Source organism: Sapajus apella, unplaced genomic scaffold (assembly GCF_009761245.1).
Source record: "Sapajus apella isolate SASKATOON/1434 unplaced genomic scaffold, GSC_monkey_1.0 scaffold149, whole genome shotgun sequence".
NCBI lineage: Eukaryota > Metazoa > Chordata > Mammalia > Primates > Cebidae > Sapajus > Sapajus apella.
Window position 1 is genome coordinate 889599 of NW_022437089.1, and position 27599 is coordinate 917197.

Below are 27599 nucleotides of genomic sequence, written 5' to 3' on the forward strand. Positions count from 1 at the left end.
CCTGAGGAAAACGAAACTGTCATGCAAGGAGCAACAAGAAGACTGGCAGCTGCCTTTTCACCAGAAGCCATGGAAGCCAGAAGGGAATGGTTTGTTCAAAATGCTTATTATTTCAAAATATTAAGTGCCAACCTACAATTCTGTGCCCAGCAAAAAATATCCTTCAGAAATAAAAAGGAATGATGGCATGTGTGACGCAATAAGGTGACAGTGACTGTATATTTAACATGGTGGACTTGTTTTAAAACATTTTTGGTGTGGTATTTAGACTATGTTAACAAAGTGATCCATATTTCAGGTTCACACTGAAATATTTACAGATGAACTGATAAAATGTCTGCGCTTTGCTTCAACACAATAGGGATGGAGGAACCAGTTCAGAGAGCGGCTCAGACCTTGGGTCAGACCACCTCAGAGATCCAAAGATGCAGGATGCTCTGACATGGAGAAATCTGGGAAGAAATGGAAGCTCTTGTGCCTTCAAGTTAACACGACCCGAGTCTGCAACAAAGGCCTAAGCAGATACCTTGAGGAAAGTCAGCCCAAGGCTGGATCCCTGGGGCTGAGAGGCCGCAGCAACAGTGAAGCCTCCAGTAACCATAGCCTGTTATCTCTGAGCCTTGTCTCAAAGTGAGACATACCAGAACGTTCTTGGGACAGAGCAGCTAGGGTCTGGATGTCCACAAGGACCTGGTGTCCAGAAAAGAAGGAAAAGCACAGAGACCTGGCATATTTACTTGAGGGCCTTTTCAGTATGACAGGAGACTGTAAGAAAATTTCACGACTGCCCACTTGAGGATACAGCCAGAAATACAAAGCAAGAGTGAAAGTCCTGCCTGCTCAGCACCTGAGCAGCTTCCTTTTTATTTCATTTTTATTGAGGCAAATTTCACATAACATAAAATGAATGATTTTAAGGTGAACAATTCACTAGCACTTAGCACATGCCGTGTTGTGCAACCACCACGGCTATTAATAATTTCAAGACATTGGCCGGGCACGATGGCTCACGCCTGTAATCCCAGAGCTTTGGGAGGCTGAGGTGGGCAGATCCCAAGGTCAAGAGATCGAGAACATCCTGGCCCACATGGTAAAACCTCATCTCTACTAAAAATTCAAAAATCAGCCAGGTGTGGGGGTGCACACCTGTAGTCACAGCTACTTGGGAGGCTGGGGCAGGAGAATCGCTTGAACCCAGGAGGCGGAGGTTGCAGTGAGCTGAGATCATGCCACTGCACTCCCTCCAGCCTGGGTGACAGAGCAAGACACCATTTTTAAAAAAGCCATTAACAACTACTTTTTTTTCTTTCTTTTTTTTTTTTTACTCTGTCCTCTGTCACCCAGACTGGAGTACGGTGGCACAGTCATAGCTCACTGCAACACAAAACTCCCAGGCTCAAGCGATCCTCCTGTCTCAGCCTCCCAAGTAGCAGGGACTACAGGCATGTGCCACCAAGCCCGGCTAATACTTTTAAATTTTATTTGCAGAAATATGGTTTCGCTTTGTTGCCCAAGCTAGTCTCTAATTCCTGGATTTAAACAATCCTCCTGCCTTGACCTCCCAAAGCACTGGGATTACAGGCATACACCACCACATCTGGCTCAATTTTTCTTTACAATTTTTCAAGGACTTAGTTTGCAGATAGGAAGCAGAAAGTAGTTGTAAATTCAGTTCCACCGGCATCTACTTGGGGCTTACACACAAGTGTTAATAAATTCTCACAACAGTCCCAACAATAGTGGAATCATTATTACCTCCATTTTACAGATGTGGAAATCAAGGATTGCAAACTTGAAGCACCTCGTCCAAGGAAGTTCAGTAAATACCTGGCAGAGAGGAGGCTGGGCCAGGCCTAAATCCGGAATCAGCCCTCCTGACCCTGCCCTGATGGCCCCAAGACACAGCAGATAGAGCTTTGATATACGTGGAGGAGAAGGGAGGCAGCCTAGAGGGAGAGCTGCGTCCCTTCAGGAAGGGAGGGAAAGAAGCACCCGGACTGATCCATGAAACAGGTATTCACAGAACAGCCATCACGTGCCAAGTCTTTGGCAGTGACTCAGACACAGTGGCCTCCCTGAATGTGCTCATATTTTGACGAGAACAATACAACACAAATGAGTACCTACACAAGCAAGGGCAGTTTAGGTGATGAGTGGTGCGAGAAAAGAAAAAGAAGGGAGTGACAGAGACTGGTCCAGAGTATATAAAGAGCTCTGACAACTCAACAATAAAAAGACAATCCCATCTGAAAACAAGCCAAAGACTTGCCGGCTGATAAGCACATGAAAAGGGACCCAGCATCATTAACCATCAGAGACAGGGTCACACCCACTAGTTTCATGGGCTAGGATAGTGGTTCTCAACCAGGGGCAATCCTCCCCAGGGACATCTGGCAATCTCCAGGGACATTTCTGGTTGTTACAAATAGGTGAGCCATGGTAGACGAAAAAATGCCCACTTAGGCTTGATGCGGTGACTCACGCCTGTAACTCCAGCACTTTGTGAGGCTGAGGCAGGTGGATTGCCTGAGGTCAGGAGTTCAAGACCACCCTGAGCAACCTGGTGAAACCCTGTCTCTACTAAAAATACAAAAATTAGCCAGGTGTGGTGGCTGCCACCTGTGGTCACAGCTACTTGGGAGGCTGAGGCATGAGAATTGCTTGAACCCAGGAGGCGGAGGTTGCAGTGAGCCAAGATTGTGCCACTGCACTCCAGCCTGGGTGACAGGGGCCGTCTCAAAAAAAAAAAAATGCCCCCTACAAAACATATCTATGTCATAATCCTTGGAAACTGTGAATGTTACTTTCTATGACCAAAAAGGGGGGCTTTCCAGAAGTGGTGAGTTTAAGGATACTGAGATGCAAAGATTATCCTAGATTATCCTCGTGGGCCATGAATGCAATCACACGTATGAGAGAGAGGCAAAAGGACATCACACACACCCAGAGGAGAATGGCATGTCAACACAGAACACGGATTTGAAGATGCTGGCTTCCAAGACTGGAATGGTGTGGCCACAGAGTTAAGGAATTTGGCAGCCACCAGAAATTGGAAGAGGCAAAGAGCAGTTTGTCCCCTAGAGCCTCCAGTGGGAGTGTGGCCTCGCCTGATTTCAGTGAAACTGATTTCAGCCCTCTACCCTCCAGGGCTGTGAGACAATAAATTTCTGTCATTTTAAGCCATGAAGGTGGGGGCAATTTGTCACAGCAGCATCAGGAAACTAATTCACCGCACCACTGGCATCAGGTAGGTAGAGACCAGGGATGCTATTCATCACCCCGCAACGCACAGGGCAGCCCCGCACAACAGAAAATCATTTGGTCGAAAATGTCAACAGTGCCGAGGTTGAGAGAACATGGGTTAGGGTGACGACATTTTGGAGTTTCATTTCACCAAGTTCTTAAGAGGCTGAAGTGTAAAAGACTGATCTTGCCAAATGTTGGCAACTGGAACTCATATACATTCCCAGTGGGACCGTGAAATGCTATAACCACATCAGAAATCAGTTCCTCTTTTTAAAAAAGTTAAGTATACTGCTATGGTGTGCATGTCCCCCTCAAACTCATGTCATCTCTTCCACCAATGAACGTTTTCTGGATTTCTCAGGCCTGCTTTCCTCCTGCCCCACGGAGACACTGAGGAACCGGAGCCTTCTGGTCCTTGGGAGATTGGCTTGTGCTGCAGAGGCAGGCCACTCACTGCACATCTTCTTGGAGATCTGAAGCACCTCCCATTTCCACAAGAAAGGAAAAGAAGCCAGGCGAAGACCCCTCCATCCAGAATCCTCAAGTTCGAGATGCCTTCCCCACTCCCCATCCAGGCAGAGCTTCTCCTCAGCACACGGAGGGGAGAGTTACCAGGGGCCTCAAGCGACTCCAGGGGAAGCAGCCACAGTCTTTCCAGGGCCCAGAAATGTCCTCTGCAAGGAACCACAAACCCAGACTTCATGAAGGAGACCCCAGGGCCATAGCCCAGCCCCAAGGCTCCTGAGTCTAATTGTGGCTGTGATAGACATCCTGTACTTTGCAGAATCAAAAAGAATATGTTGTGTGGGTTTTTTTTAACCACAATCAATAAAAAATGCATTAAAAAATAAGAACTGGCCAGGCACAGTGGCTCACATCTGTAACCCTAGCACTTGGGGAGGCCATGACAGGAGAAGGATTCGAAACCAGGTGTTCAACACCAGCCTGGCAACATAGCAAAATCCCATCTCTACAAATAATTTTTTTTTAATTTTATTGCATTTTAGGTTTTGGGGTACATGTAAAGAACATGCAAGATTGTTGCATAGGCACACACGTGGCAGTGTGATCTGCTGCCTTCCTCCCCATCACCCACATCTAGCACTTCTCCCCATGCCATCTCTCCCCAACTCCCCTCCCCCTGCCGTCCCTCCCCTATTTCCCCCCAACAGACCCCAGTGTGTAGTGCTCCCCTCCCTGTGTCCATGTGTACTCATTGTTCAACAACCGCCTATGAGTGAGAACATGCGGTGTTTGATTTTCTGCTCTTGTGTCTGTTTGCTGAGAATGATGGTTTCCAGGTTCATCCATGTCCCTACAAAGGACACGAACTCATCCTTTTTTATGGCTGCATAATATTCAATGGTGTATATGTGCCACATTTTCCCTGTCCAGTCTATCATCCATGGGCATTTGGGTTGGTTCCAGGTCTTTGCTATTGTAAACAGTGCTGCAATGAACATTCGTGTGCACGTATCCTTATAGTAGAACGATTTATAATCCTTTGGATATATACCCAGTAATGGGATTGCTGGCTCAAATGGAATTTCTATTTCTAGATCCTTGAGGAATCGCCACACTGTCTTCCACAATGGTTGAACTAATTTACACTCCCACCAACAGTGTAAAAGTGTTCCTATTTCTCCACATCCTCTCCAGCATCTGTTGTCTCCAGATTTTTTAATGATCGCTATTCTAACTGGCGTGAGATGGTATCTCAGTGTACTTTTGATTTGCATTTCTCTGATGACCAGTGATGATGAGCATTTTTTCATATGCTTGTTGGCCTCATGTATGTCTTCTTTTGTAAAGTGTCTGTTCATATCCTTTGCCCACTTTCAAATGGGCTTGTTTTTTTCTTGTAAATCTGTTTTAGTTCTTTGTAAATTCTGGATATCAGCCCTTTGTCAGATGGGTACACTGCAAAAATTTTTTCCCATTCTGTTGGTTGCCGGTTCACTCTAATGACTGTTTCTTTTGCCGTGCAGAAGCTGTGGAGTTTGATCAGGTCCCATTTGTCTATTTTGGCTTTTGTTGCCAATGCTTTTGGTGTTTTGGTCATGAAGTCCTTGCCTACACCTACGTCCTGAATGGTTTTGCCTAGATTTTCTTCTAGGGTTTTTATGGTGTTGGGTCTTATGTTTAAGTCTTTAATCCTTCTGGAGTTAATTTTAGTGTAAGGTGTCAGGAAGGGGTCCAGTTTCTGCTTTCTGCACATGGCTTGCCAGTTTTCCCAACACCATTTATTAAACAGGGAATCCTTTCCCCATTGCTTTTGTCAGGTGTGTCAAAGATCAGATGGTTGTAGATATGCTGTGTTGCCTCTGAAGCCTCTGTTCTGTTCCATTGGTCTATATCTCTGTTTTGGTACCAGTACCACGCTGTTTTGATTACTGTAGCCTTGTAGTATAGTTTGAGGTCCGGTAGTGTGATGCCTCCCACTTTGTTCTTTTTGCTTAGAATTGACTTGGCTATGCAGGCTCTCTTTTGGTTCCATATGAAGTTTAAGGTGTTTTTTTCCAGTTCTGTGAAGAAGGTCATTGGTAGCTTGATGGAGATAGCGTTGAATCTGTAAATTACTTTGGGCAGTATGGCTATTTTCACGATATTGATTCTTCCTAACCAGGAACATGGAATGTTTTTCCATCTGTTTGTGTCCTCTCTTATTTCGTTGAGCAGTGGTTTGTAGTTCTCCTTGAAGAGGTCCTTTACGTTCCTTGTTAGTTGTATTCCTAGGTATTTTATTCTCTTTGTGGCAATTGTGAATGGCAGTTCGTTCTTGATATGGCTCTCTTTAAGTCTGTTATTGGTGTATAGGAATGCTTGTGATTTTTGCAAATAATTTTTAAAAATTATCCAGGCATGGTGGCACACGCTTGAACTTTCAGCTACTCGGCTGAGGCAGGAAGATCGCTTGAGCCCAGGAGTTCAAGGCTGCAGTGAGCTATGACTGCATCACTGCACTCCAGCCTGGGCAACGGAGACCTTGTAAAAAAAAAAAAAAAGAAAAGAAAAGAAAAGAAAAGAAAAAGAAAAAAAAGAAAGAGGCCTGTAATCCCAGCACTTTGGGAAGCCGAGGTGGGCGGATCACGAGCTTAAGAGATCAAGACCATCCTGGCCAACATGGTGAAACCACATCTCTACTAAAAATACAAAAATTAGCCGGGCGTGGTCGCGCATGCCTGTAATCCCAGCTACTTGGGAGGCTGAGGCAGGAGAATCACTTGAATCCTGAAGGTGGAGGTTGCAGTGAGGTGAGATCGCACCACTGCACTCCAGCCTGGCAACAGAGCAAGACTCCATCTCAAAAGAAAAAGAAAGAAAGAACTTTTGCCTATTGAAAGACTCAGGAAAAATAAAAAAAGAAAGACAGCCCTCATAATGAGATATCACTTCATGGTAACATCGGTTAAAAAAAAAAATAGGTAACAACAAATGGCGGCAAGGATGTGCATCGCTGGTGGGGAGGCAGAATGGCCCAGCTGCTGTGGAAAGAGTCTGGCAGATCCTCTAAACATTACACCCAGAGTCACTACAGAGTCCGGCAATTCTACTGCTGATTATAGACCCCAAAGAATTAAAAACCGGTGTACAAACAAATGGCATGTGTGTGAGTGTTAAGAGCAGGGCTTCTCACAATAGCCAAAAGATGTAAACAACCCAAATCTCCATCCACTGATGGACAGATACACAAAATGTGGTCTATCCATGCACCAGAATATTATTCAGCCATCAGAAGAATGAAGCACTGATACGTTACAACATCAGTGAACCTTGAAAACAGTGTGCACAGTGAAAGAAGCCAGACACAAAGGGCCACATATCGTATAGTCCCATTTATACGAAAACTCCAGAATAGGCGACCCCATAGAGGCAGAAAGCAGATTAGGGAGTGCCTGGAGCCGAGGATAGGAGGGACTAGGGAGTGGCAGCATGGTGAGTCTGGAGGTCTCCTTCCGGGGTGGTGAAGTGTTAGGCAGCTAGACGGAGGTATGGTTGCACGATGCTGCAGATGTGCTTCATGCCACTCAATTATACGCTTTCAAATGGTGAATTCCACATTATGCGACTTCTACATCAATTATTTTTAAAAGTAAGCTCCTGTCATAAATGCGTTTAATATAGTTGCTGCCCCAGCATCCAACTTTAGCAGTTGTACCCTGTCACCTTTGCCCTAGATAACACCCCTCCCTCCCTGCCATGTGATTGTTTGCAATATAGCCCACGTGGTCCCCACCTCACTGACCCAAAACCCAACACATCCCATGGCTGCTGAGCACAATAAAACTTAATGCTCGACACCAGAGTCATGTAAATCAGTTCCCTCCTTTGGACACCAGAGTCACGTAAATCAGTTCCCTCCTTTGCGCGTTTTCTTTAAACCATCCAATCCACAACCCCTGCAGGAAAGCCTGTAGGATCACATCACACAAGCTGACAACAGGCACAGCTCTGCAGCTTCCCCGCCCTTCCGGTTCTGCGCTTCGCTCTTGCTCAGCTGATGAGCTCAATCAGCTCTCTGCTGCCCCCAGACTTCCCCTCTGCCTTTCATCAGCACACCTAACGTCTCTGCGATCTGACTCATACATTATCTATTTATTTTTTTTTTTACACAGGGTCTCGCTCTGTCACCCAGGATGGAGTGCAGTGGTGCAATCATGACTCACTGCAGCGTCAACCTCCCGGGCTCAAGGGATTCCCCACCCCCGCTCAGCCTCCGGAGTAGCTGGGACTACAGGCACGTGCCATCACGCCCAGCTAATTTTTCCATTTTTTGTAGATACGAGTTCTCACTATGTTGCCCAGGCTGATCTCAAACTCCTGAGCTCAAGCAATCTGCCCACCTCGACCTCCCAAAGCCCTAGGATTACAAGCGTGAGCCCCCACGCCCAGCCCATTTCTGCTGTTTCGTGCATTTTCATTCTGCCTCCTCACTGTGGCTCCCCTGACGCACACATCCCCACCTAACTTTCCCATGGGTCAGGGCTCTCCTAGAGAGTGGGTATCTCAGCTATGGCCACTCTCAGTAGAGTCATGTCAAAACCAAGTTAAAAAGAAGCCATAACGATAAAAACCATAACAACCCTCTTGAAAGCAAACAGGTTTAACTGTGTGAAACGGCACGGGACTTGCAGTGTGGATTCTCAGTTTGTGATGCACCAGAGGAGACGCGACCGTCACAGGGGCCTGTGGAAACACCTCTGCGTCCAGTTCATGTTTTTAAAATGCCATGAATTCCTGTGTCCCCTGCACCTGACTTAGCCACACAGCCAGGGCGTGGTGAAATGCTCTCAGGTCCGTGCTTACGGGCCACCTTGCCTGCTCGTGCCTCTGTGAGACTCCACTTCCCCATCCAGAAAGTGGGTGTCTGAGGGCCACAGAACAATGCCACTTAACCTGGTGCTCCAGAAGCGAGTGACGAGCCCGTGACAACAGTGAAATCATCACTAGCCCTTCCTCCATTCCTCCTAGTAGATGTGGGCCCTGCAGAACTGATCTTCTGCTCACGCTGAACATCATAAGGGCAGGCTCCCTGCTGCAGCAAACAACCAAAAATCCCAGTGGATGAATGTGATCAAAGTTTGCCTCTCACCCAAGTCACAGTCCAATGTGGGGGCGGGTACTGGGTCGGAAACACAGGCTTCTAGAATTTGCAGCAAAAGTCTGAGAGGGGGAGAGACAGAAGTATTGCCCTGCTCCCCTGCAGCCACCCCCGTATCAAGAGGTGGTGAAAGACTGGGATTTGAGAGGGTTAAGTTTCTCCAAGCACAGCATTCTCACTGGCCTGTGCGGCTTGGAAACATGCAGGGAAGTCAGTAACTGCCAGCAAGCTCTGTTTTTGCTGAACAGAAAGCTGACTGGGTAAGTGTGGTTTTGACAAAGAGTCTTTAATGCTCCCAAGATTTTAGACTTGGTTGCCACTATGAAAATAACCTCCAAAATGCAACTCCGACTGGTCATCTAATTGGTAATGGTTTCCCTATAATGTTCTTTGATTGTCATTTAACAGATTCTTAGGCCATGTAAACACTGACAAGATGTCCCTGGGAAAACTAGAGGATGATTCCCACTTGCTTCTTGCCCTGCACCAGGTAGGCACTAAAAGGACTGCGGGCTTCTTCTTTCCATGCAAATGCTGGGACTCTTGGCTCACCTAAGTGAATCGCTGCCTCCCTCGCCAGACCGCTAGAGGGACTGGAGTTAATTAGCCACACACGGAGGTGAGGGGACAGAATGCGGCACCCATTGAGGCCTCATGGAAACCCAGACAACGCTCCCAGTAGGAATGGAAAGAATCTGTCGAGAGACTGGGCTTGCCTTTTTTTTTTTCTAATTGGTGGGCCCTAGCCCCATCTGCGGGGGAAAGAAAATGGAGCTACTGCACAGTGCAGAGTAAGCATTCACCAGAAGGCAGTCATTTTTCAAATAAGTATCTAAGACCTGACCTGTGCCCCAGCTCAGCTAGGTGAAGAGACCAGAGCTGGCGAGGCGACTCTAGTCCTGACCTTCCCGGCAGATCGGGGCCAGAGGACGCCGCCTCCCTGACTACTGCCGGACTCTCGCTGCCCCCATGTTGTCTCCTGCCACTGGAGTCAGGGCCAGCTGCTGTGCCACTGCAACCACCTGGCAGGGGCCGCTGAGCTGGAGCATTTTCACCAGCAAGGGTCAAGGCAGATGTGGGACTGCAGGGAGGGGGCTGGCTCTTCCAACTGGCCTCTCAGCCTGCTCTCCGGGCCCATGTCCTGGCTCCCTTTCGCCCTCTCACAGATGGCTCCCAGGAGTAGTTCCTCCTCCGCTTCCAGTCCCCAAAGCCTCACCTACATTTCTCCTCCTGAAGGGACTCCAGCAGCAGCTCCAGGTCAGTCAGAGACCTCTCCTTTAGGCTGTGACAGGACACCTGGAGGCTGGCATGCAACTTCTTGACTTCTTCCAGCTCTTCCTTCACCTTCTGCAACAGCAGCTTTTGTTGCTGGGCCACATCCTTTGCCTCTGAGCGGATATGTCTCTTTGTCCCCTGCTGCAAGCTTGGGAAGTGACTCTCCAGGGTGAAGGGTCTGCTGGCATCAGGCAGGTTGGCGGGCCCGTCTTCCCCACCCGGCTTGGGGCACTCTGAAAGCAGGGGCTTCTCACTGGGCGGCTCGCAGTTGGCTGGGTCGCTTTCTGCCATCAGCAGTAAGCCCCTGGGCCTGCGGCCTTCCTCCATCTCCCGGAGCTGCTGGTGACACTGGTAGAGCCTGTGCTCTATCTGGCGATGGTGGCAGCGGCGCACTGGTTCACCTTCTCGAAGGCCTGCCAGACATGTGGCACCTGGCGCCGGTCTGCCGTGGATACCAGCTTGAGGTAGCTCACAGTATTGTCATCCTGACGCCTTCTCTACTCTCAGCTGCTCTGAGAGGTGGAGGATGTGGTGCCTGACACTGTCCTGTCAGTTCTGGGCTAGGCCCCCATCTGAGAGGCTGGACGGGCCACTGGGGCCATCTTCACTGGAGACAGGGACTTATAGGAAGGCACACTGGAGGGGAGGGTTGCACTGGGGCTCCTGGTGTGTTCTGCCTACACTGGGAAACAAGAAAGCACAGGATGGTGCTCTGTGAGCTGCAAAGGGTGGGAGAATTGGACAAGTTATGACTTCATAAAATACTTCCACATATGTATGGATACTTACACACGTAAGATTTGTGCATTCAAGATGGGCCTGACACAGACTGGAGAGGCGACGTTCATCTTCAGGGACCCCTCCCTCTTTTCGGTGACTGACTCCTTGCTCTAAATGTGGACCTCACTACGACCCACAGGTGGCCAGACTCCCTTCTACATCCGCCCTGCACTCCTGTTATCTTCCAAAAATGACCAACTGTGGGTCTCGTTTCTAAAGAACTGTTCTTGTAAAGTGTGGAATAAACTCATTTCCATTAGCCCTTACAGCTTGCTGTATTGCTACTCCCAGGGAGACAGGAGAGGTAGGCAGAGAGATTTGCATCCTAACAGGTTCATTCATCCATCCAATCATTCATTCCACACGCTTTTCCTGAGTGCCTACCATGTGGTACAGAAGCCAGGCACATTCCTTGGCCTCATAGAGCTGACAGTCTAGGGTAGAAAATTCTATTGTAACACAAAAGGAGTCTCTCACATGGTGAGGGGGTAACATTGCTTTTAACAAACAGCCCTGTTCAAATTCTGGCTCTCCCACTCTGAGACCTTGAGCAAGTTAATAAACTACTCAGAGACACAGTTCTCTTACCTCTAAAATAAAAAATGGCAAGAGCACCATAGCTGGAACCCAGCCCACCAGGCCAGACTGGGGAGCAAGGAGCTAGGAGAGGGAGATGGGGGACAGCTCAGGTGCAGCCTTTGTTCTGTTTCTACTTTTGAGACCGAGTCTCTCTGTCGGCCAGGCAGTGGTGCAATCTCAGCTCAATGCAACCTTTGCCTCCTGGGTTCAAGCAATTCTCGTGCCTTGGCCTCCCAAATAGCTGGGATTACAGGTGTGTGCCACCACACTCAGCTAATTTTTGTATTATTAGTAGAGACAGAGTTTCACCAAGTTGATCAGGCGAGTCTCGAACTCCTGACCTCAAGTGATCCGCCCGCCTCGGCCTCCCAAAGTGCTGGGATTACAGGCGTGAGCCACCGCGCCTGGCATGTTTCTACTGTGAAACTGTAAGTGCCTTCCAGATAGTGTGTGATTTGAAAATGCTCTCCCAGGGTCAAGTCAGAAGTGATTACACTGTAACAGACAGCTTGGTTCTGGGTATATTACTGTAAGTAAATCATATTAATACCTCAATTCTTTTTGAGACAGAGTCTTGCTCTGTCTCCCAGGCTGGAATGCAGTGGCACCACCACGGCTCACTGCAGCCTCGACCTCCCAAGCTCAAGCCATCCTCCCACTTCAGCCTCCTGAGTAACTGAGACTACAGGTGCGTACCACCATGCCTGGCTAATTTTTGTATTTTTTGTAGAGACGGGATTTCACCATGTTGTCCAGGCTAGTGTCGAACTCCTGGGCTCAAGTGATCCACCCACCTCGGCCTCCCAAAGTGCTGAGATTACAGGTGTGAGCCACCGAGTCTGGCCTACACCACAATTTTTAAAACACAAAGTGATACCACTATACACCCAGTAGATTGGTCAAACTTACACAGACTAACAATAATAAGTGTTGGCAAGGATATGGAGCAACAAGAACTCTCAGTCATTACTGGTGGGAAGCAAATTGGTACAATCACCTTAGAAAAACACTTGACAGTATCACAAAGTTGAAGACATGCATACCAAATGACCCAGCAACTGCATTCATAGGCGATACTCCCAGGTACACTGATGTTCCCAATACCCAACTGCTAGCAACAACCCACCTGCCCACAAAGTGTAAGTAAACTGTAATATATGCAACAATATACTACTGTACAGCGATGAGAATGAACTCCAGCCTTGAAAAACATGAATCTATTTCATAAGCATAATGTTGAAAAAACAAACCAAACAGAAAATCCATACTAAACATGGTTCCATTTACAGACATCCCAAGAGCAGGCAAAACTACATGATGTTGTGTAGGGATAACTATGCAGGCCAGAAAGCAGAAAGAGCAGTACGGACGGTGGCAACAGAAACCCCAGGATGATGGTTCCCACTCGGACGGGAGAAGGGGATTGGGAGAAGGGGATTATGATTGGGGTGACCACGGAGGCTGCAGTGCCTGGCCTGAGTAGTGGTTAAATGTGTGTTCACCCTATCATTATTTCTTAAAACATGTCTCAATGTTTTCTGCACCTTTATATACATATGCCAGATTTCACAGTTTTAAAACTAAATGTTCAATATAGACCAGGTGTGGTGGCTCATCCCTGTAATCCCAGCACTTTGAGAGGCTGAGGCGGGTAGATCACTTGAGGTCAGGAGCTCAAGACCAGTCTGGCCAACATGGTGAAACCCTGTCTATATTAAAAAAAAAATACAAAAATTAGTCAGGAGTGGTGGCATGCACCTGTAATCCCAGCTACTTGGGAGGGTGAGGTGGGAGAATCGCTTGAACCCGGGAGGCAGAAGTTGCAGTGAGCCAAGATTATGCCACTAAACTCCAGCCTGGGTGGCACAGTGAGACCCTACCCCAAAAATTAAATTATGAGGCTGGGTGTAGTGACTGATGCCTGTAATCCAAGCACTTTGGGAGGCCAAGGGTGGTGGAACGCTTGAGATCAGGAGTTCGAGACCAGCCTGGACAACATGGTGAAACCCCATCTCTACTAAAAATACAAAAATTAGCTGGGCATGATGACATATGCCTGTAGTCCCAGCTACTCAGGAGGCTGAGGCAGGAGAATCGCTTGAGCCCAGGAGGCAGAGGTTACAGTGAGCTGAGATCGCACCACTGCACTCCAGCTTGGGTGGTAGAGTGAACTCCGTCTCAAAAATAAATAAATAAATAAATGTTCAACAGATGAATTTAACTGCAGATTAGATATGGCTAGAGACATTGTTAGTAAATCGTACAGAGGAGCTAAAGAAAGTTACCAGAATGCAGCAAAGAGGCACAAAGAAATAGAAAACTTGAAAAACAGAAGACATAGAAGGTAGCATGAGTAGGTCTAACAAAAATCCAATTGTCACGCCAGAGAGAGAAGACAGAGAGAATAAAGCAGCAGCAATTGTTTTTTAATTGAAATAGAGTCTCACTCTGTTGCCCAGGCTGGAGTGCAGTGGCACAATGTTAGCTCACTGCCAATCTCTGCTGCCTGGGTTCAAGCAATTCTCATGACTCAGCCTCCCGAGTAGCTGGGACTACAGGCGTGAGCCACCCTGCCCAGCTAATTCTTCTGTATTTTTAATAGAGACGGGGTTTCACCATGTTTCCAAGGCTGTTCTCAAACTCCTGACATCAGGTGATCCGCCTGCCTGGGCCTCCCAAAGTGCTGGGATTACAGGCGTGAGCCACTGTGTCTGGCTGCAGCAGCAATATTTTAAGAGGTACTGCCTAAGAACTTTCCAGAACTGAAGAAAGACACAAATCCACAAATTCAAGAAGCCCAATAAATCCCAAGCAGAGAAGACAGAAATAGGTCCACACCTAGACACAAGATATTAAAGGCAGCCAGAGGAAAAAAGCTGATTACCTTTAAAACTGTGACTTAGATGGCAGGCTGCCTTCTCAATCGCAGCAGTGCAATCCAGAAGATGGTTGACTGATACCTTCGATACACTGACAAAGTAACTGTCAGAGAGAAAAAAAACAGGTCACACTCAAAGAATCAGAAGTCAGAATGGCTTCAGATTTCAGCAACAGCACGGGGAACCGGAAGACAATAAAGTGCTGGCCGGGTGCAGCGGCTCACGCTTGATATCCCAGCACTCTGGGAGGCCCAGGCAGGCAGGTCACTTGAAGTCAAGAGTTTGAGACTAGCCTGGCCAACATGGGGAAACCCTGTCTCTACTAAAAATACAAATATTAGCCGGGCATGGTGACAAGCACCTGTAATTCCAACTACTTGGGAGGCTGAGGCAGGAGAATCACTTGAACCTAGGAGGTGGAGGTTGCAGTGAGACAAGATCACACCCCTGCACTCCAGCCTGGCAACATAGCAAGACTCCATTTAAAAAAAAAAAAAGACAATGAATTGCTGCCTTCGAAATTCTGAGGGAAAAATGATTTCCCAGCCTAAAATTCTACACCCAAATTGTCAACCATGGGGTTAAAGACATTTTTATACATGAAAGAATTCAGTACACCATTGGCAAACGTAAGAATTTAATAGCTGTTTAAAAAGCAAGTCGTGCCAGGGCAGTGGCGTGCACCTGTGGTCCCAGCTACTCGGGATGCTGTGGCAGGAGGATCACTTGTGCCCAGCAAGCAGAGGCTGCAGTGACCTGTGATTGTGCTACTGCCCTCCAACCTGGGCGACAGAGTGAGGCCTTGTCTCAAAAAAAATAAAATAAAAATAAGTGGTCTGGCACAGTGGCTCACACCTGTAATCCCAGCACTTTGGGAGGCCGATGCAGGCAGATCATCTGAGGTCAGGAGCTGGAGACCAGCCTGGCCAACATGGTGAAACCCTATCTCTACTAAAAATACAGAAATTAGCCATGCATGGCGGCACACACCTGTACTCCCAGCTACTACTGGGGAGGCTGAAGCAGGAGAATTGCTTGAGCCCAGGAGGCGGAGGTTGCAGTGAGCTGAGATTGCACCACTGCACTCCAGCCTGGCCAACAGAGTGAGATACTGTCTCAAATAAAAAAAAAAAAAAAGAAGAAAAAGAAGTAATCACTAGAATAGAGATGCCATGTGTACATAGCATTCAAATAACCAAGGGGGAAAAAATGGGACTTGATTAATAAAAAAAAGAAAGAAAGGGGAACAAGAAAAATAAGAGACCAGACGCGGCGGCTCATGCCTGTAATCCCAGCACTTTAAGAGGCCAAGGTGGGTGAATATCCTGAGTCCAAGAGGTTGATACCTGCCTGGGAAACATGGCGAAACCCCCATCTCTATGAAAAAAATTTAATACAAAAATTATCCTGGAGTGGTGGTGCACAGCTGTAGCCCCAGCTACCCAGGAGGCTGAGACGGGAGGATTGCTTGATCCCAAGGAGGTCGAGGCTGCAGTGAGCCATGATCGCACCACTGACCTCTGGCACGGGAGGCGGGCTGAGGCCCTGTCCCAAAAAATAAATAAATAAAAGCAACAAAATAAGAGAAAAAAAATGCTTGGAACATAGCTAACAGATAAATCAACACAATATATAAAGAACTGCAAATAGTAAACTAAGAGTAAGTAACCCAATATAAAGACATTAAAGGGTAGCCACAGACAATTCAGACAGGACAAAAAATGAAAGGCAATAAACGTATGAAAAATGCATAACTACAAAGTGATCAGGGAATGGTAAACGAAAAGCGATGATTAAATACTATTTTCTCATCCACCGGAATGCCAAAAATTACAAAGCCTAACAACGTCCAGGGTTGGCAAGAATGCAACGGAATGTGCTGTTGCATACTCTGCAAGTGGGACTCTTAACAGGTTCGGGTTTTTTCATCGAAGTTACGTGGCCTGTTTTTTTTTTGTTTGGTTGGGTTTTTTTGTTTGTTTGTTTTTTGACATGGAGTTCCACTCTTGTTGCCCAGGCTGGAGTGCAATGGCGAAATCTTGGCTCACTACAACCTCCACCTCTCAGATACAAGCGATTCTCGAGTCTCAGCCTCTCCGGTACCTCGGATTACAGGCATGCGCCACTATGCCCGGCTAATTTTTTTGTATTTAGTAGAGACGAGGTTTCACCATGTTAGTCAGGCTTGTCTCGAACTCCTTACCTCAGGTGATCCACTCGCCTAGGCTTCTCAAAGTGCTGGGATTACAAGTATGCGCCACTGCGCCCGGCCATTTTTTTTTTTTTTTTTTTTAAGACGGAGTTTCGCTTTTGTTTCCCAGGGTGGAATGCAGTGGCGTGATCTTGGCTCACTGCTGCCTCCACCTCCCGGGTTCAAGCGATTCTTCTGCCTCAAACTCCTGAGTAGCTGGGACTACAGATGCCCGACACCAAGACTGAGTAATTTTTGTATTTTTTGTAGAGACAGGGTTTCACCATGTTGGCCAGGCTGGTCTGGAACTCCTGACCTCAGGTGATCCACCCTCCTCAGCCTCCCAAAGTGCTGGGATTACAGACCTGAGCCACCTCGCCCGCTGCCCAATTAAAAATTTAAACACTCATTCCGTTTAACCCAGAAGAACATGGGTACTCAAGGACATTCAGCCTGTGCCCTGACCAGGCAGCGTGACTTGAGCTCACGCAGAAATTTGGCATTTTTGTACCAAGAAACGGCACTTGGGCTCCCATGTGTCTGGACTGGGGCACGGCCCTGTGGAGCTGGCGCCGCTGGGAGTCGTTTTGGTTCCGGGTGGGTCACCTCAGAGGCGGGGAGAAGAGCTGAGACTTACTTACATGGGGGCTAGCGCAGGCACGGCCGGACATGGGACATTTCAGACAGACGGTGAGCACATTCCTCACATTCCCTAGTTACCAGGGTTCACTCAAGTCACCCTGTCACAGGCTGGCAACGGGAGAACCCCACCTCAACAATTACATGGGGCTTGCGTCATGGAATGTTCTAGAAAGAGAAAGGAGGCTGACGCAGGCGCCACACGGTCTCAGAACCCTGAGTGCACCACCCCCCAACGCACACACACAGCTCGGGCTGCTGTGGGGGAAGGGTGACCATTTACCACAAAAGAAAATCGAAACAATACCTCCCCTGCTACCTTAATGGTTGCTGAGGGACGTGTCACGTGCAGCACCACCTAGTACCACGTGCGGCACTACGCAGCTGGTGCCGGAACTTTTTGCACAAGGAAAGGAGACCCTGTACCCGCGGAGGGAGCCCTTTTGGAATTGCTGACATGAGAGAAGATGAGAACGGGACTATTTTCAAGAACGTTGCACACGCAAGTCACAAACATTCCCAATCCCGTGAATTGCTCGCAGAGATTGCAGCACCCGGAGGGAGCCGCACACGGCACGTGGAGGGAGCCATGCCACATCACATAAATGTGCTGGGCAGCACACCGCCACCATTTGCTCTTCAGACACCAACAAGAGTGGACTAATGGCGGACGCTGAGGCGAGCGCTGAGATGCCGGAGGAGGCCAGACCCGACGCGGGTACCTTGCGGGTGTTGCGAGACATGGCCAGCCGCCTGCGAATTCATTCCATCAGGGCCACGTGCTCCACGAGCTCCGGGTAGGTTCCCCTCGTTGAAGCTCGGGTCGTGGAGGGCCACGGGCCGGGTGGCCATGGGGTCGCATGGTGAAGGGAGAGCCCTCAGATGTCCACTGGGCCCGGTTATAGATGCCCTGTAGTCTTGGGCTATCGGGGCCAAGCTGAGCCTCCCAGACGGCGGCGAGGCACTGTTCCCGCCAGCTCAAGCGTCGGTTGGCCGGCCGGCCGGCCGCAGGCTCTGGAGCCCACTCCTCATTACCCCATGGCGGAAGTTCTGCAGGTCCCCAAGATCCCCTGTTAGGAGACAAGGATCCAGACTGGACTGAGGTGGTAGGGGGATGTCGCTGGGACCAGACGGGACTACTACAGTATAGCGGGGAGCAGGGCTTCCTGGGTAAGCCGTTGTACGGGATCCCCGCGGGTGAATGAGCAACCCTAGGCCAGGACATGAGGATAGAAAGCAATTCAAATTCCAGCCTGGGCAACATGGTGAAACCCTGTGCCTTACCAAAAAAGGAAAATAAAAAATGAGCCGGGCATGGGGGCACGCACCTGCACTCCCACCACTCGGGGGGCTAAAGTGAGAAGGTCGCTTGAGCTGCTGGGTTTGCTAGCGTGCTGCTCATGGTTTTTGCATCAGTATGAATCCGGGATGTTTGTCTCTAGTTGTTGTAGTTGGTTTGGGTACCAAAATGTAATGCTGGCTTCGTAGAATGAGTTTCAAAGTGTTCCATCTTAAATTTTTTGTAGTGGCCAGTGTGGTGACTCCCACCTGTAATCCTAGCACTTTGGGAGGCCGAGGCAGGCGAATCGTGTGAGCCTAGGAAGTTCGCGATCAGCCTGGGCAAGATGGCGAGCCTCTGAACAAAATGTTACAAAAATTAGCTGGGCATGGTGGCATGTGCCTGTAGTCCCAGCTACGCGGGAGGCTGTGAGGCTCAGGTCGCAGTGAACTGAGATTGTGCCATTGCACTCTGGCCTGGGCAACAGAGTGAGACCCTGTCTCACAGAAAAAAAAGTTAAATCTAACTGGGCGCGGTGGCTCTGGCCTGCAGTCTCAGTATATGGGAGCCTGATCGCTTTGGGAGGCCGAGGCAGGCAGATTGCGTGAGCCTAGAGATCACCCTGGGCAAGATGGCGAGCCTCTGTACAAAATATTACAAAAATTAGCTGGGCGTTGTGGCACGTAACTGTAGTCCCAGCTACGTGGGAGGCTGAGAGGCTCAGGTTGCAGTGAACTGAGATTGCGCCATTGCACTCGGGCCTGGACAACAGAGGAAGCAAGACCTTGTAGCGAAGAAAAAAAATGTGTGTGTGTGTGTGTGTGTGATGTCTTTTTCTTGAGTTTCAAGAGGATTGTTCATTTTTCTTTAAATGTTTGGTAGGAATTGCCAGTGAGGCTTTTCTTTGTTGGGAGCTTTTTGATGACTGCTTTAGTCTTTTTACTAGTTGCTTGTAGATCTATTCAGATTTTCTTGTCTTGATTAATTCTTGTGAGGCTTGCTGTTTCTAGGAATTTATCCATTTCTTGTAGGTTAACCCATTTGTTGGCTTGCAATTATTTATAGTACACTGTCACCTTTTATATTTCTGTAGAAGTGGTAGTAATAATCTCACTTTAACTTGATTGTACTTTTCGACCCCCCTCCTTTTTTATTGAGAGTCTCCCTCTGTTGCCAGGCTGGAGTGCAGTGGTGCAATCTCGGCTCACTGCAACCTCCACCTCCCGGTTCAAGCAATTCTCCTGCTTCAGCCTCCCGAATAGCTGGGACTACAGATGGGCACCGCCATGCCCAGCTAATTTTTTGTGTTTTTAGTAGAGACGCGGTTTCACCATGTCGGCCAGGCTGGTCTCCATCCCTTGACCTCGTGATCCACCCGACTTGCAACCCCTGCCTCCCAAGTTCAAGCAATTCTCCTGCTTCAGCCTCCCGAGTAGCTGCAATTACAGGCATGCGCCACCACACCCTGCTAATTTTTTGTATTTTTAGTAGACTCGGGGTTTCTCCATGTTGGTCAGGCTGGTCTCGAAATCTCAACCTCAGGTGATCCACCCACCTCGGCCTCCCAAAGTGCTGGGATTACAGGCATGAGCCACTGAGCCCGGCTTTTTTTTTTTTTTTTTTTTTTTTTTTTGCAGGGTTTTTCTCTGTCACCCAGGCTGCAGCGCAGTGGTGCAATCATAGTTCACTGCAACCTCGAACTCTCCTGGGCTCAAGCGACCCTCCTGCCTCTCTGCCTCCTAAGTACCTGGAATTACAGGTGCACACCATGGCCTGCCCATCTATTAATAGCTAGTTTTGTTGACCTTTTTTAAAGAACCAGCTTTGGCTGGGGGAGTTGGCTCACACCTGTAATCTCAGCACTTTGGGAGGCAGAGACAGCTGGATCGCTTGAGCTCGAGTTCAGGATTAGCCTGGGCAACATGGGTAAAACCCCATCTTTACCAAAAATATAATTAGCCAGGCGTATGGTGGGCACCTGTAGTCCCACCTACTTGGAAGGCTGACACAGAAGGGTTGCTCGAGGCTGCAGTGAGCCATGTTTATGCCCTGCACACCAGCCTGGGTGACAAAGTGAGACCGTCTCAAAAAAAAAAAAAAGAAAAGAAACAAATTTGGTTTTATTAATTTTCTCCATTGTTTTCTTAGTCTCTGTTTTAGTTGTGCTTTGATCTTTTTTTCCCTTTCTGCTAGCTTTGGGTTTTTTTTTTTTTTTTTTCTTTTGGGGGGACGGAGTTTCGCTCTTGTTGCCCAGGCTGGAGTGCAATGGCGCGATCTTGGCTCACCGCAGCCTCCGCCTCCTGGGTTCAGGCAATTCTCCTGCGTCAGCCTCCTGAGTAGCTGGGATTACAGGCATGTGCCACCATGCCCAGCTGATTTTTTGTATTTTTAGTAGAGACGGGGTTTCACTATGTTGACCAGGCAGGATGGTCTCGATCTCTTGACCTCGTGATCCACCCATCTCGGCCTCCCAAAGTGCTGGGATTACAGGCGTGAGCCACCGCGCCAGTCCCTAAGTTGTAAAGCTAGGTTGTTGATTTGAGGGGTTATTTATTTACTATTATTTTTTGAGACAGAGTCTTGCTGTGTCACCCAGGGTAAAGATGGGGTTTCTCAATGTTGGTCAGGCTGGTCTCGAACCGCTGGCCTCAAGTGATCTGCCCATTTCGGCCTCCCAAAGTGCTGGGATTACATGTGTGAGCTACCACATCCAGCCAGATTTGAGAGGTTTTAAAAAATGTGTTTATAGGTATAAATGTCACACTTGGCACAGCTTTTGCTGCATCCCGTAGGTCTCGGTATTTTGTGCTTCTGTTTTCATTTGTCTCTAAGTGTATTCTCATTTTCTTTCTTTCTTTCTTTTTTTTTTTTTTTTCTGAGACAGTCTTGCTCTGTCTCCCAGGCTGGAGTGCAGTGGCACCATCTCAGCTCACTGAAACCACCGGCTCCCAGGTTCAAGCAATTCTCCTGCCCCAGCCTCTCGAGTAGCTGGGATTGCAGGCGCCTGCCACCACGCCCAGCTAATCTTTTTGTTTTTTATTAGAGACAGGGTTTCACCATGTTGGCTAGGCTGGTCTCAAACTCCTGATCTCAGGTGATCCACCCGCCTCGGCCTCCCAAAGGACTGGGATTACAGGCGGGAGCTACCATGCCCGGCCTCTTTTTTTAATTTTAATAGTTTTAGCGGTACAAGTGGTTTTTGGTTACATGAATAAATTCTGTATTGGTGAATTCTCAGATTTTAGTGCACCCGTCACCCAGGTGTAGTATACACTGTCCCCAATATGTTGTCTTTTGTCCCTCACCTCCTTCCTACTCTCCCCCCACACTCTTCTTCCCAAAGTCCACGGTATCACTCCAAAGCTTAGCTCCACTTACAAGTGAGAACATACAGTACTTGGTTTTCCATGACTGAGTTACTTCGCTTAAAATAATGGCCTCCAGCTCCATCCAACTTGCTGCCAAATACCTTGTTCTTTATGCCTGAGTAGTATTCCATGTTGTATATACACCACATTCTATATCCATTCATTGGCTGATGGACACTTAGCTTTGTTCCATATCTTTGTAATTGTGAATTGTGCTGCCTATAAACATGTGTGTATGTACGTTTTTCATATAACTTTTTTTCCTTTGGGTAGATAGCCAGTAGTGGAGTTGCTGGATTGAATGGTGGATGGTAGATCTACTACTTTTAGTTAAGGAATCTCTTACTGTTTCCCGTAGAGGTTGTGCTATTTTACATTCCCACCAGCGGTGTGAAAGTGTTGTTCCCTTTTCACCACATCCGCGCCACCGTCTATTGTTTTTTGACTTTTTACACCTGATCTTAGCCAAAAGGCTGAGAAGCAATGTTTTTTGACTTTTTACTTACAGCCATTCTTGCAAGATAAGGTGGTATCATTGTGGTTTTAATTTGCATTTCCCTGATAATTAGTCATGTTGAGCATTTGCTCATGTGCGTTGGCTGTTTGTATATCTTCTTTTGAGAATTGTCTATTCATGTCCTTTGCCCACTTTTTGATGGACTTTTTTTGTTTATTTTTACTTGCTGATTTGAGTTCCTTGTAGATTCTGGATACTAGCCCTTTGTCGGATGCGTGGTTTGCAAATATTTTCTCGCATTCTGTGAGTTGCCTGTTTACTCTGCTGATTACTTCTTTTTGCTGTGCAGAAGCTTTTCCGTTTAATTAGGTCCCATATTTTAATTTCTGGTTTTGTTGCTCTTACTTTTGGGGTCTTAGTCATGAATTCTTTACCTAGGCCAATGTCCAGAAGAGTTTCTCCAATGTTATCTTCTAGAATTTGTATGGTTTCTGGTTTCAGATTTAAGTCTTTTATCTACCTTGAGTTGTTTTTTATATAAGGTGAGAGATGGGTATCCAGCTTTGTTCTTCTACATGTGGCTGGCCAGTTTCCTGGCACCATTGATTGAATACAGTGTCCTTTCCCATTTACGTTTTTGTGTGCTACGTAGAATATCAGTTGGCTGTATTCGGCTTATACTTCTGGGTTCTATCGCTCAGGCTGTAGTGCAATGATGTGATCTCTGCTCACTGCAACCTCTACGTCCCGTGTTGAAGTGATTCACCTGCCTCAGCCTTCCGAGTAGCTGGGACTAGAGGTGCATGCCACTACACCTGGCTAATTTTTGTATTTTTAGTAGAGATGTGGTTTCACCATGTTGGCCAGGCTGGTCTAGAACTCCTGACCTCGGATGATCCACCCACCTCGGCCTCTTCAAAGTGCTGGGATTACAGGCATGAGCCACCATGCCGGGCCTGACCTAGGGTTTTCTAGGTATATGATCATATCATCAGCGTTACTGCACTAGTTTGACTTCCTCTTCTCCAGTTTGGATGCCCTTTATTTCTTTATCTCACCATTGCTCTTTGGTTGTGTAAGAGTGTGTTGCTTAATTTTCACAAATTTGTGAATTTTCCAGTTTTCCATCTATTACTGATTTCTAACTTCATCCCGTTGTGGTTAGAGAAAATACTTAGTACAGTACATCTTTTTAAATCGTGTTGGCCGGGCTCGGTGGCTCTCACATGTAATCCCAGCACTTTGGGAGGCTGAGGCAGGTGGATCACCTGAGGTCAGTCAGGAGTTTGAGACCAGCCTGGCCAATAAGGTGAAGCCCTGTTTCTACTAAAAATGCATAAATTAGCCAGGCTTGGTGGTGCACCGCTGTAATCCCAGAGACTTGGGAGGCTGAGGCAGGAGAATTGTTTGAACGTGGAAGGCAGAGGTTGCAGTGAGCCGAGATTGCACCACTGTACTCCAGCCTGGGCAACAGAGTGAGACTGTGTCTCAAGTAAATAAATAAATAAATAGAATGAGACTGTGTCTCAAATAAGTAAATAAATAAAATCTTGCTCCAGAGCCTGGGCTAAATAGTAAAAAGAGGGTGTGAATGCCGTTAAGACCCGTATATGTCTGAAATTTTTGTACATGTTCATTTTGTACCCTTCACCTTCAAAATTAGTAACAGGCTGCACTTTCTCAAGGGATCTCTTGTGGCTTTTCAATCTCAATCATCCACTTAGGGGACATTTACAAAGCAAGAGGTTTAAGTCCCCCCACCTTTTTTTTTTTTTTTTTTTTGAGATGGAGTTTTGCTCTTGTTACCCACGCTGGAGTGCAATGGCACAATCTTGGCTCCACAACCTCTGCCTCTCAGGTTCAAGCAATTCTCCTGCCTCAGCCTCCCAAGTAGCCCAGCCTAAGTCCTCGTTTTCTTAATGGGGACTTTCTTAGTGGAAATTGAAATTAGAGATTATTCATATAAGCTGGGCTTAACATCTTTTTTTACCTACAGTTGGGGTAGAGCTCCAGGGAGCTGGTTTTGTCCCCCTGTCTTGTCCCCTCCCCCTTTTAATTAACTAAGGTCTGGCTGGACTCAATCAACATGCAGGCCGCTTTCTAAGAGCAGCAGTTACTTTGGCAGCATTCAGAAGGCCCGAGTTACTCAACCATGACAAATTGCTCAGTCCTTCACCATTCACTTCCTAAAACTCATTTTTAGAATGGGATCTTCGTGGCGTTTCTGATTAGCAATGCTCCTGAAATTTCCTCAGCATGTGGAAAGGCCATAGATGAATTCAAGCACATTAAAGAAGACTTATGCAGAGGTGTTAGGGAAACCTGACCCAAGAGTGCACAGTGCCCTGCTGTTTAGGAGCTGACCTTGCTGTGAGCAGGGGAGGGGCAGCGAGGTGATTGGGCTTCAAGCATCCTTTCAACCTGAGAGCCCTGCATTCCTTACCCTTGGTGGGATTCTTCCCGGGCTGGGAGAAATGACTGCTTCTGCGAGGATACCATGTGCCAAGGTCATGTCCTAGGAAGTCAGTTGCTGTGAGAAATGACCAGTGTCATGTCTACCTTTCAGCCACCCTACATCATGCAGCAGTTCTGCCGAGATCATGTCTGTGCTGTTCTTCTACATCATGAGGTACAAGCAGTCAGATCCAGAGAATCCAGACAATGACCGATTCGTCCTCGCAAAGGTATGCTGGCTGGGAGCCCAGGGCTGCTGCGGCACTTGCTTCTTAAGCCCAGTTTGAACAGCCGCTGTGTGGGAACAAGGCCTGGAATGGGCCTTGTTGATCATTTTGATTTTTCTTTCATTGCATCTTAATGCTGTAGGGTTCTAGACCCTAGGAACCATGTGATGGTTTGATAGGAAGGGTGGCTTGGGAGAGCTGGCGGCCGCTTGGAACCATGTGATGGCTTGGTAGGAAGGGTGGCTTGGGAGAGCTGGTGGCCATTCCTTTCCTTTGTCATACCCTGCCTCGCCCCCCCACCACAAAAGCTTTCCCTGTGGCACAGTTATGCTGCTCCCACCCTCTGTGCTGCCTGAGTAGAGGCAGGCAGCCTCAGTGGATCTGACTGTGAGCTGGGGTACATGGAGTGTGACTGGGAGGGACATCCTACCCGTCAGTCAGTGTCCTCTCCCATGTCTTTGCAGATCTGACCTGAAACTGATGGGGCACTTCTTATTAGATTGGGCACAATACCAGCCACCTCATGATGCTGGGGGTTAGGAAAGAAAAAGAACCTTAAAAACAAGGTCAGTCTGAGAGTGTGTGCCTGGTTTGATGCCATCTGAAAGTACACTGTGTCCTGAAGCAAATTAAAACCTGGCTAGGGTCTGGGCACAGTGGCTCATGTCTGTAATCCCAGCACTTTGGGAGGCTGAGGCCAGCGGATCACTGGAGGCCAAAAGTTTGAGACCACCCTAGTCAACATAGCAAAACCCCATCTCTACTAAAAAATAAAAAATACAAAAAAATTACCTGGGCATGGTAGCCTATGCTTGTAATCCCAGCTACTCGGGAGGCCGAGGCACGAGAATTGTTTGAACCCGGGAGGCAGAGGTTACAGTGAATGGAGATCGTGCTCCTGCATTCCACCATGGGTGATAGAGTGAGACTCCATCTCAAAGGAAAAAAAGAAAAGAAAAATCTGGCTGGGGAGAGTACTGTGTCCAAATAGAAGTACCAGATTAGCAGAGTGGGAAGTAAAGACAAAAATCAAACTGTGGGCATGGCTGAAGTGCCTACAGGTCATAATTGTGACCATTATCTTGGTGTCTGAACCATAATGTCAAACGGTTTGGCAAATAATAAATAGAAATGACGTGTGTGGAGAGATGAAGTAAATGCTTTCCATTGCTTTCAGCTGGTTATTGGAGGTAAGCAGTATAGAGTAAGGAATTCATGTGCTAGTCTTTAAACATGTCTATAAACTTGAACTTTCTTTACATCTTTTTTTTCCTTTTTGTGGGAAGACAGAGTCTCGCTCTTGCCCAGGCTGGAGTTCAGTGGCTCTGTCTCAGCTCAATACAGCCCCGACCCACTGGGCTCAAGCGATCTTCCCACCTCAGCCTCTTGAGTCAGTGGGACTACAGGCACGCACCACCATGGTTAGCTAATTTTTCTATGTTTTGTAGAGACGAGGTCTCATTATGTTGCCCAGGCTGGCCTCAAACTCCTGGGCCCACCCTCCTCTGCCTCCCAAAGTGCTGGGATTACAGGCAACAAGCCACTGCTCCCAGCCCCCATCACAATGAAAATATAAAAAATTAGATGTATAAATGCAATGTGGGTGTTCAGATTTCTGGTTTAAAATAAGGAAAGACTGGGTACAGTGGCTCTCACCAGTGCTTTGGGAGGCTCCAGCGGGAGGATCGCTTGAGACCAGCCTGGGCAACATAGCAAGACCCCAATCTACGAAATATATGAAAATTAGTTGGTCTTGGTGGTGAATGCCTGCAGCTACTCAGGAAGCGAAGGTGGGAGGATCACTTGAGCCTGGGTGACAGAGCAAGACGCTGTCTCCAAAAAAAAAAAAAAAAAAAAAAAGATGTCTAGAGTTTTTAACAGCTGCTATCAGAGCCATTGGCCTTAGGGGGTGAAGAGGCTTGCTATCAGGGAGCAGCACACCAGGCACTGTTCGGCTGCCAGAATTGTGTGTTCATCAGATTGAGCTGGCAGATAAAATTGGAACAAAAGAGAAAACACAGGAAGCATAGTCCATTGTGGTTTGCCTAGGAACGGGGTAAACAGCCATACTACAGGCAGAGCAGATCTTTATTCTAGTCCTTCACCTCCCAGAATTACCTCTCCCCACAGCATAAGGGTTCTTGAGAAAGACAACAACACCCACGTGGGAGAACTTCTGCCATAACAGACATCATACTGATGCCTCGCCAGTCTCTCTCATCTAGCCTCACTTTATCCTTAACCTCCTGCCACCTGAGGGGGCTCTGGTTTCCACTGCACCCATAAAGTCTTTGAGATGGGCCCTCTGGTCTCACACTTCACAGCTAGAGGGAAGCAGAGTTGGTCTGACTGCTGAGCCCAGCCTTGGCCCATTATGTTACAGAACTTCCAAGGGCATGCAAGGCACCTGGGAGCCAGAGCTTGCTGCATGAATGAGGTGGGCACCATAGGGAGGCAGATGGGGCTAGAGACGTGGTCAAAAGAGACTTGAGTGGGACAGCTCTGCTGGGCTGTAAATGCAGAACCAAAAGGGAGTCTCGGGGAGGGGGGGCACAAAGCATGCAGAGAATGCCGGGGAAGGTCAAGAGCACCCAAGGAGTAGCAGAGGGTAGGAAGTAAGGAG

General features: G+C 47.8%; 2 protein-coding genes across 4 annotated transcripts in view; one reads left to right on the forward strand and one right to left on the reverse strand.

Moving 5' to 3' along the window:
- Positions 1–17223, reverse strand: part of TEX28 (testis expressed 28) — a 21565-nt gene extending 4342 nt beyond the window's left edge. Inside the window, 5 exon segments of the mRNA XM_032265330.1 lie at positions 10065–10497; positions 10500–10609; positions 10611–10737; positions 10740–10800; positions 17194–17223. Of these exon segments, the coding sequence (XP_032121221.1) occupies positions 10065–10497; positions 10500–10609; positions 10611–10737; positions 10740–10800; positions 17194–17223 (761 nt within the window).
- Positions 17224–17854: 631 nt separating this feature from the next.
- TKTL1 (transketolase like 1) overlaps positions 17855–27599 on the forward strand; it is a 36503-nt gene continuing 26758 nt past the window's right edge. The window contains exons 1-2 of one of the 3 annotated variants that reach the window (XM_032265267.1): positions 17855–17988; positions 24862–24979. In XM_032265267.1, the coding sequence (XP_032121158.1) occupies positions 17855–17988; positions 24862–24979 (252 nt within the window). Of the gene's footprint in view, positions 17989–24411; positions 24980–27352; positions 27414–27599 lie in introns of those variants that run through there. The other 2 variants (XM_032265265.1, XM_032265266.1) reach the window with 2 other exon arrangements.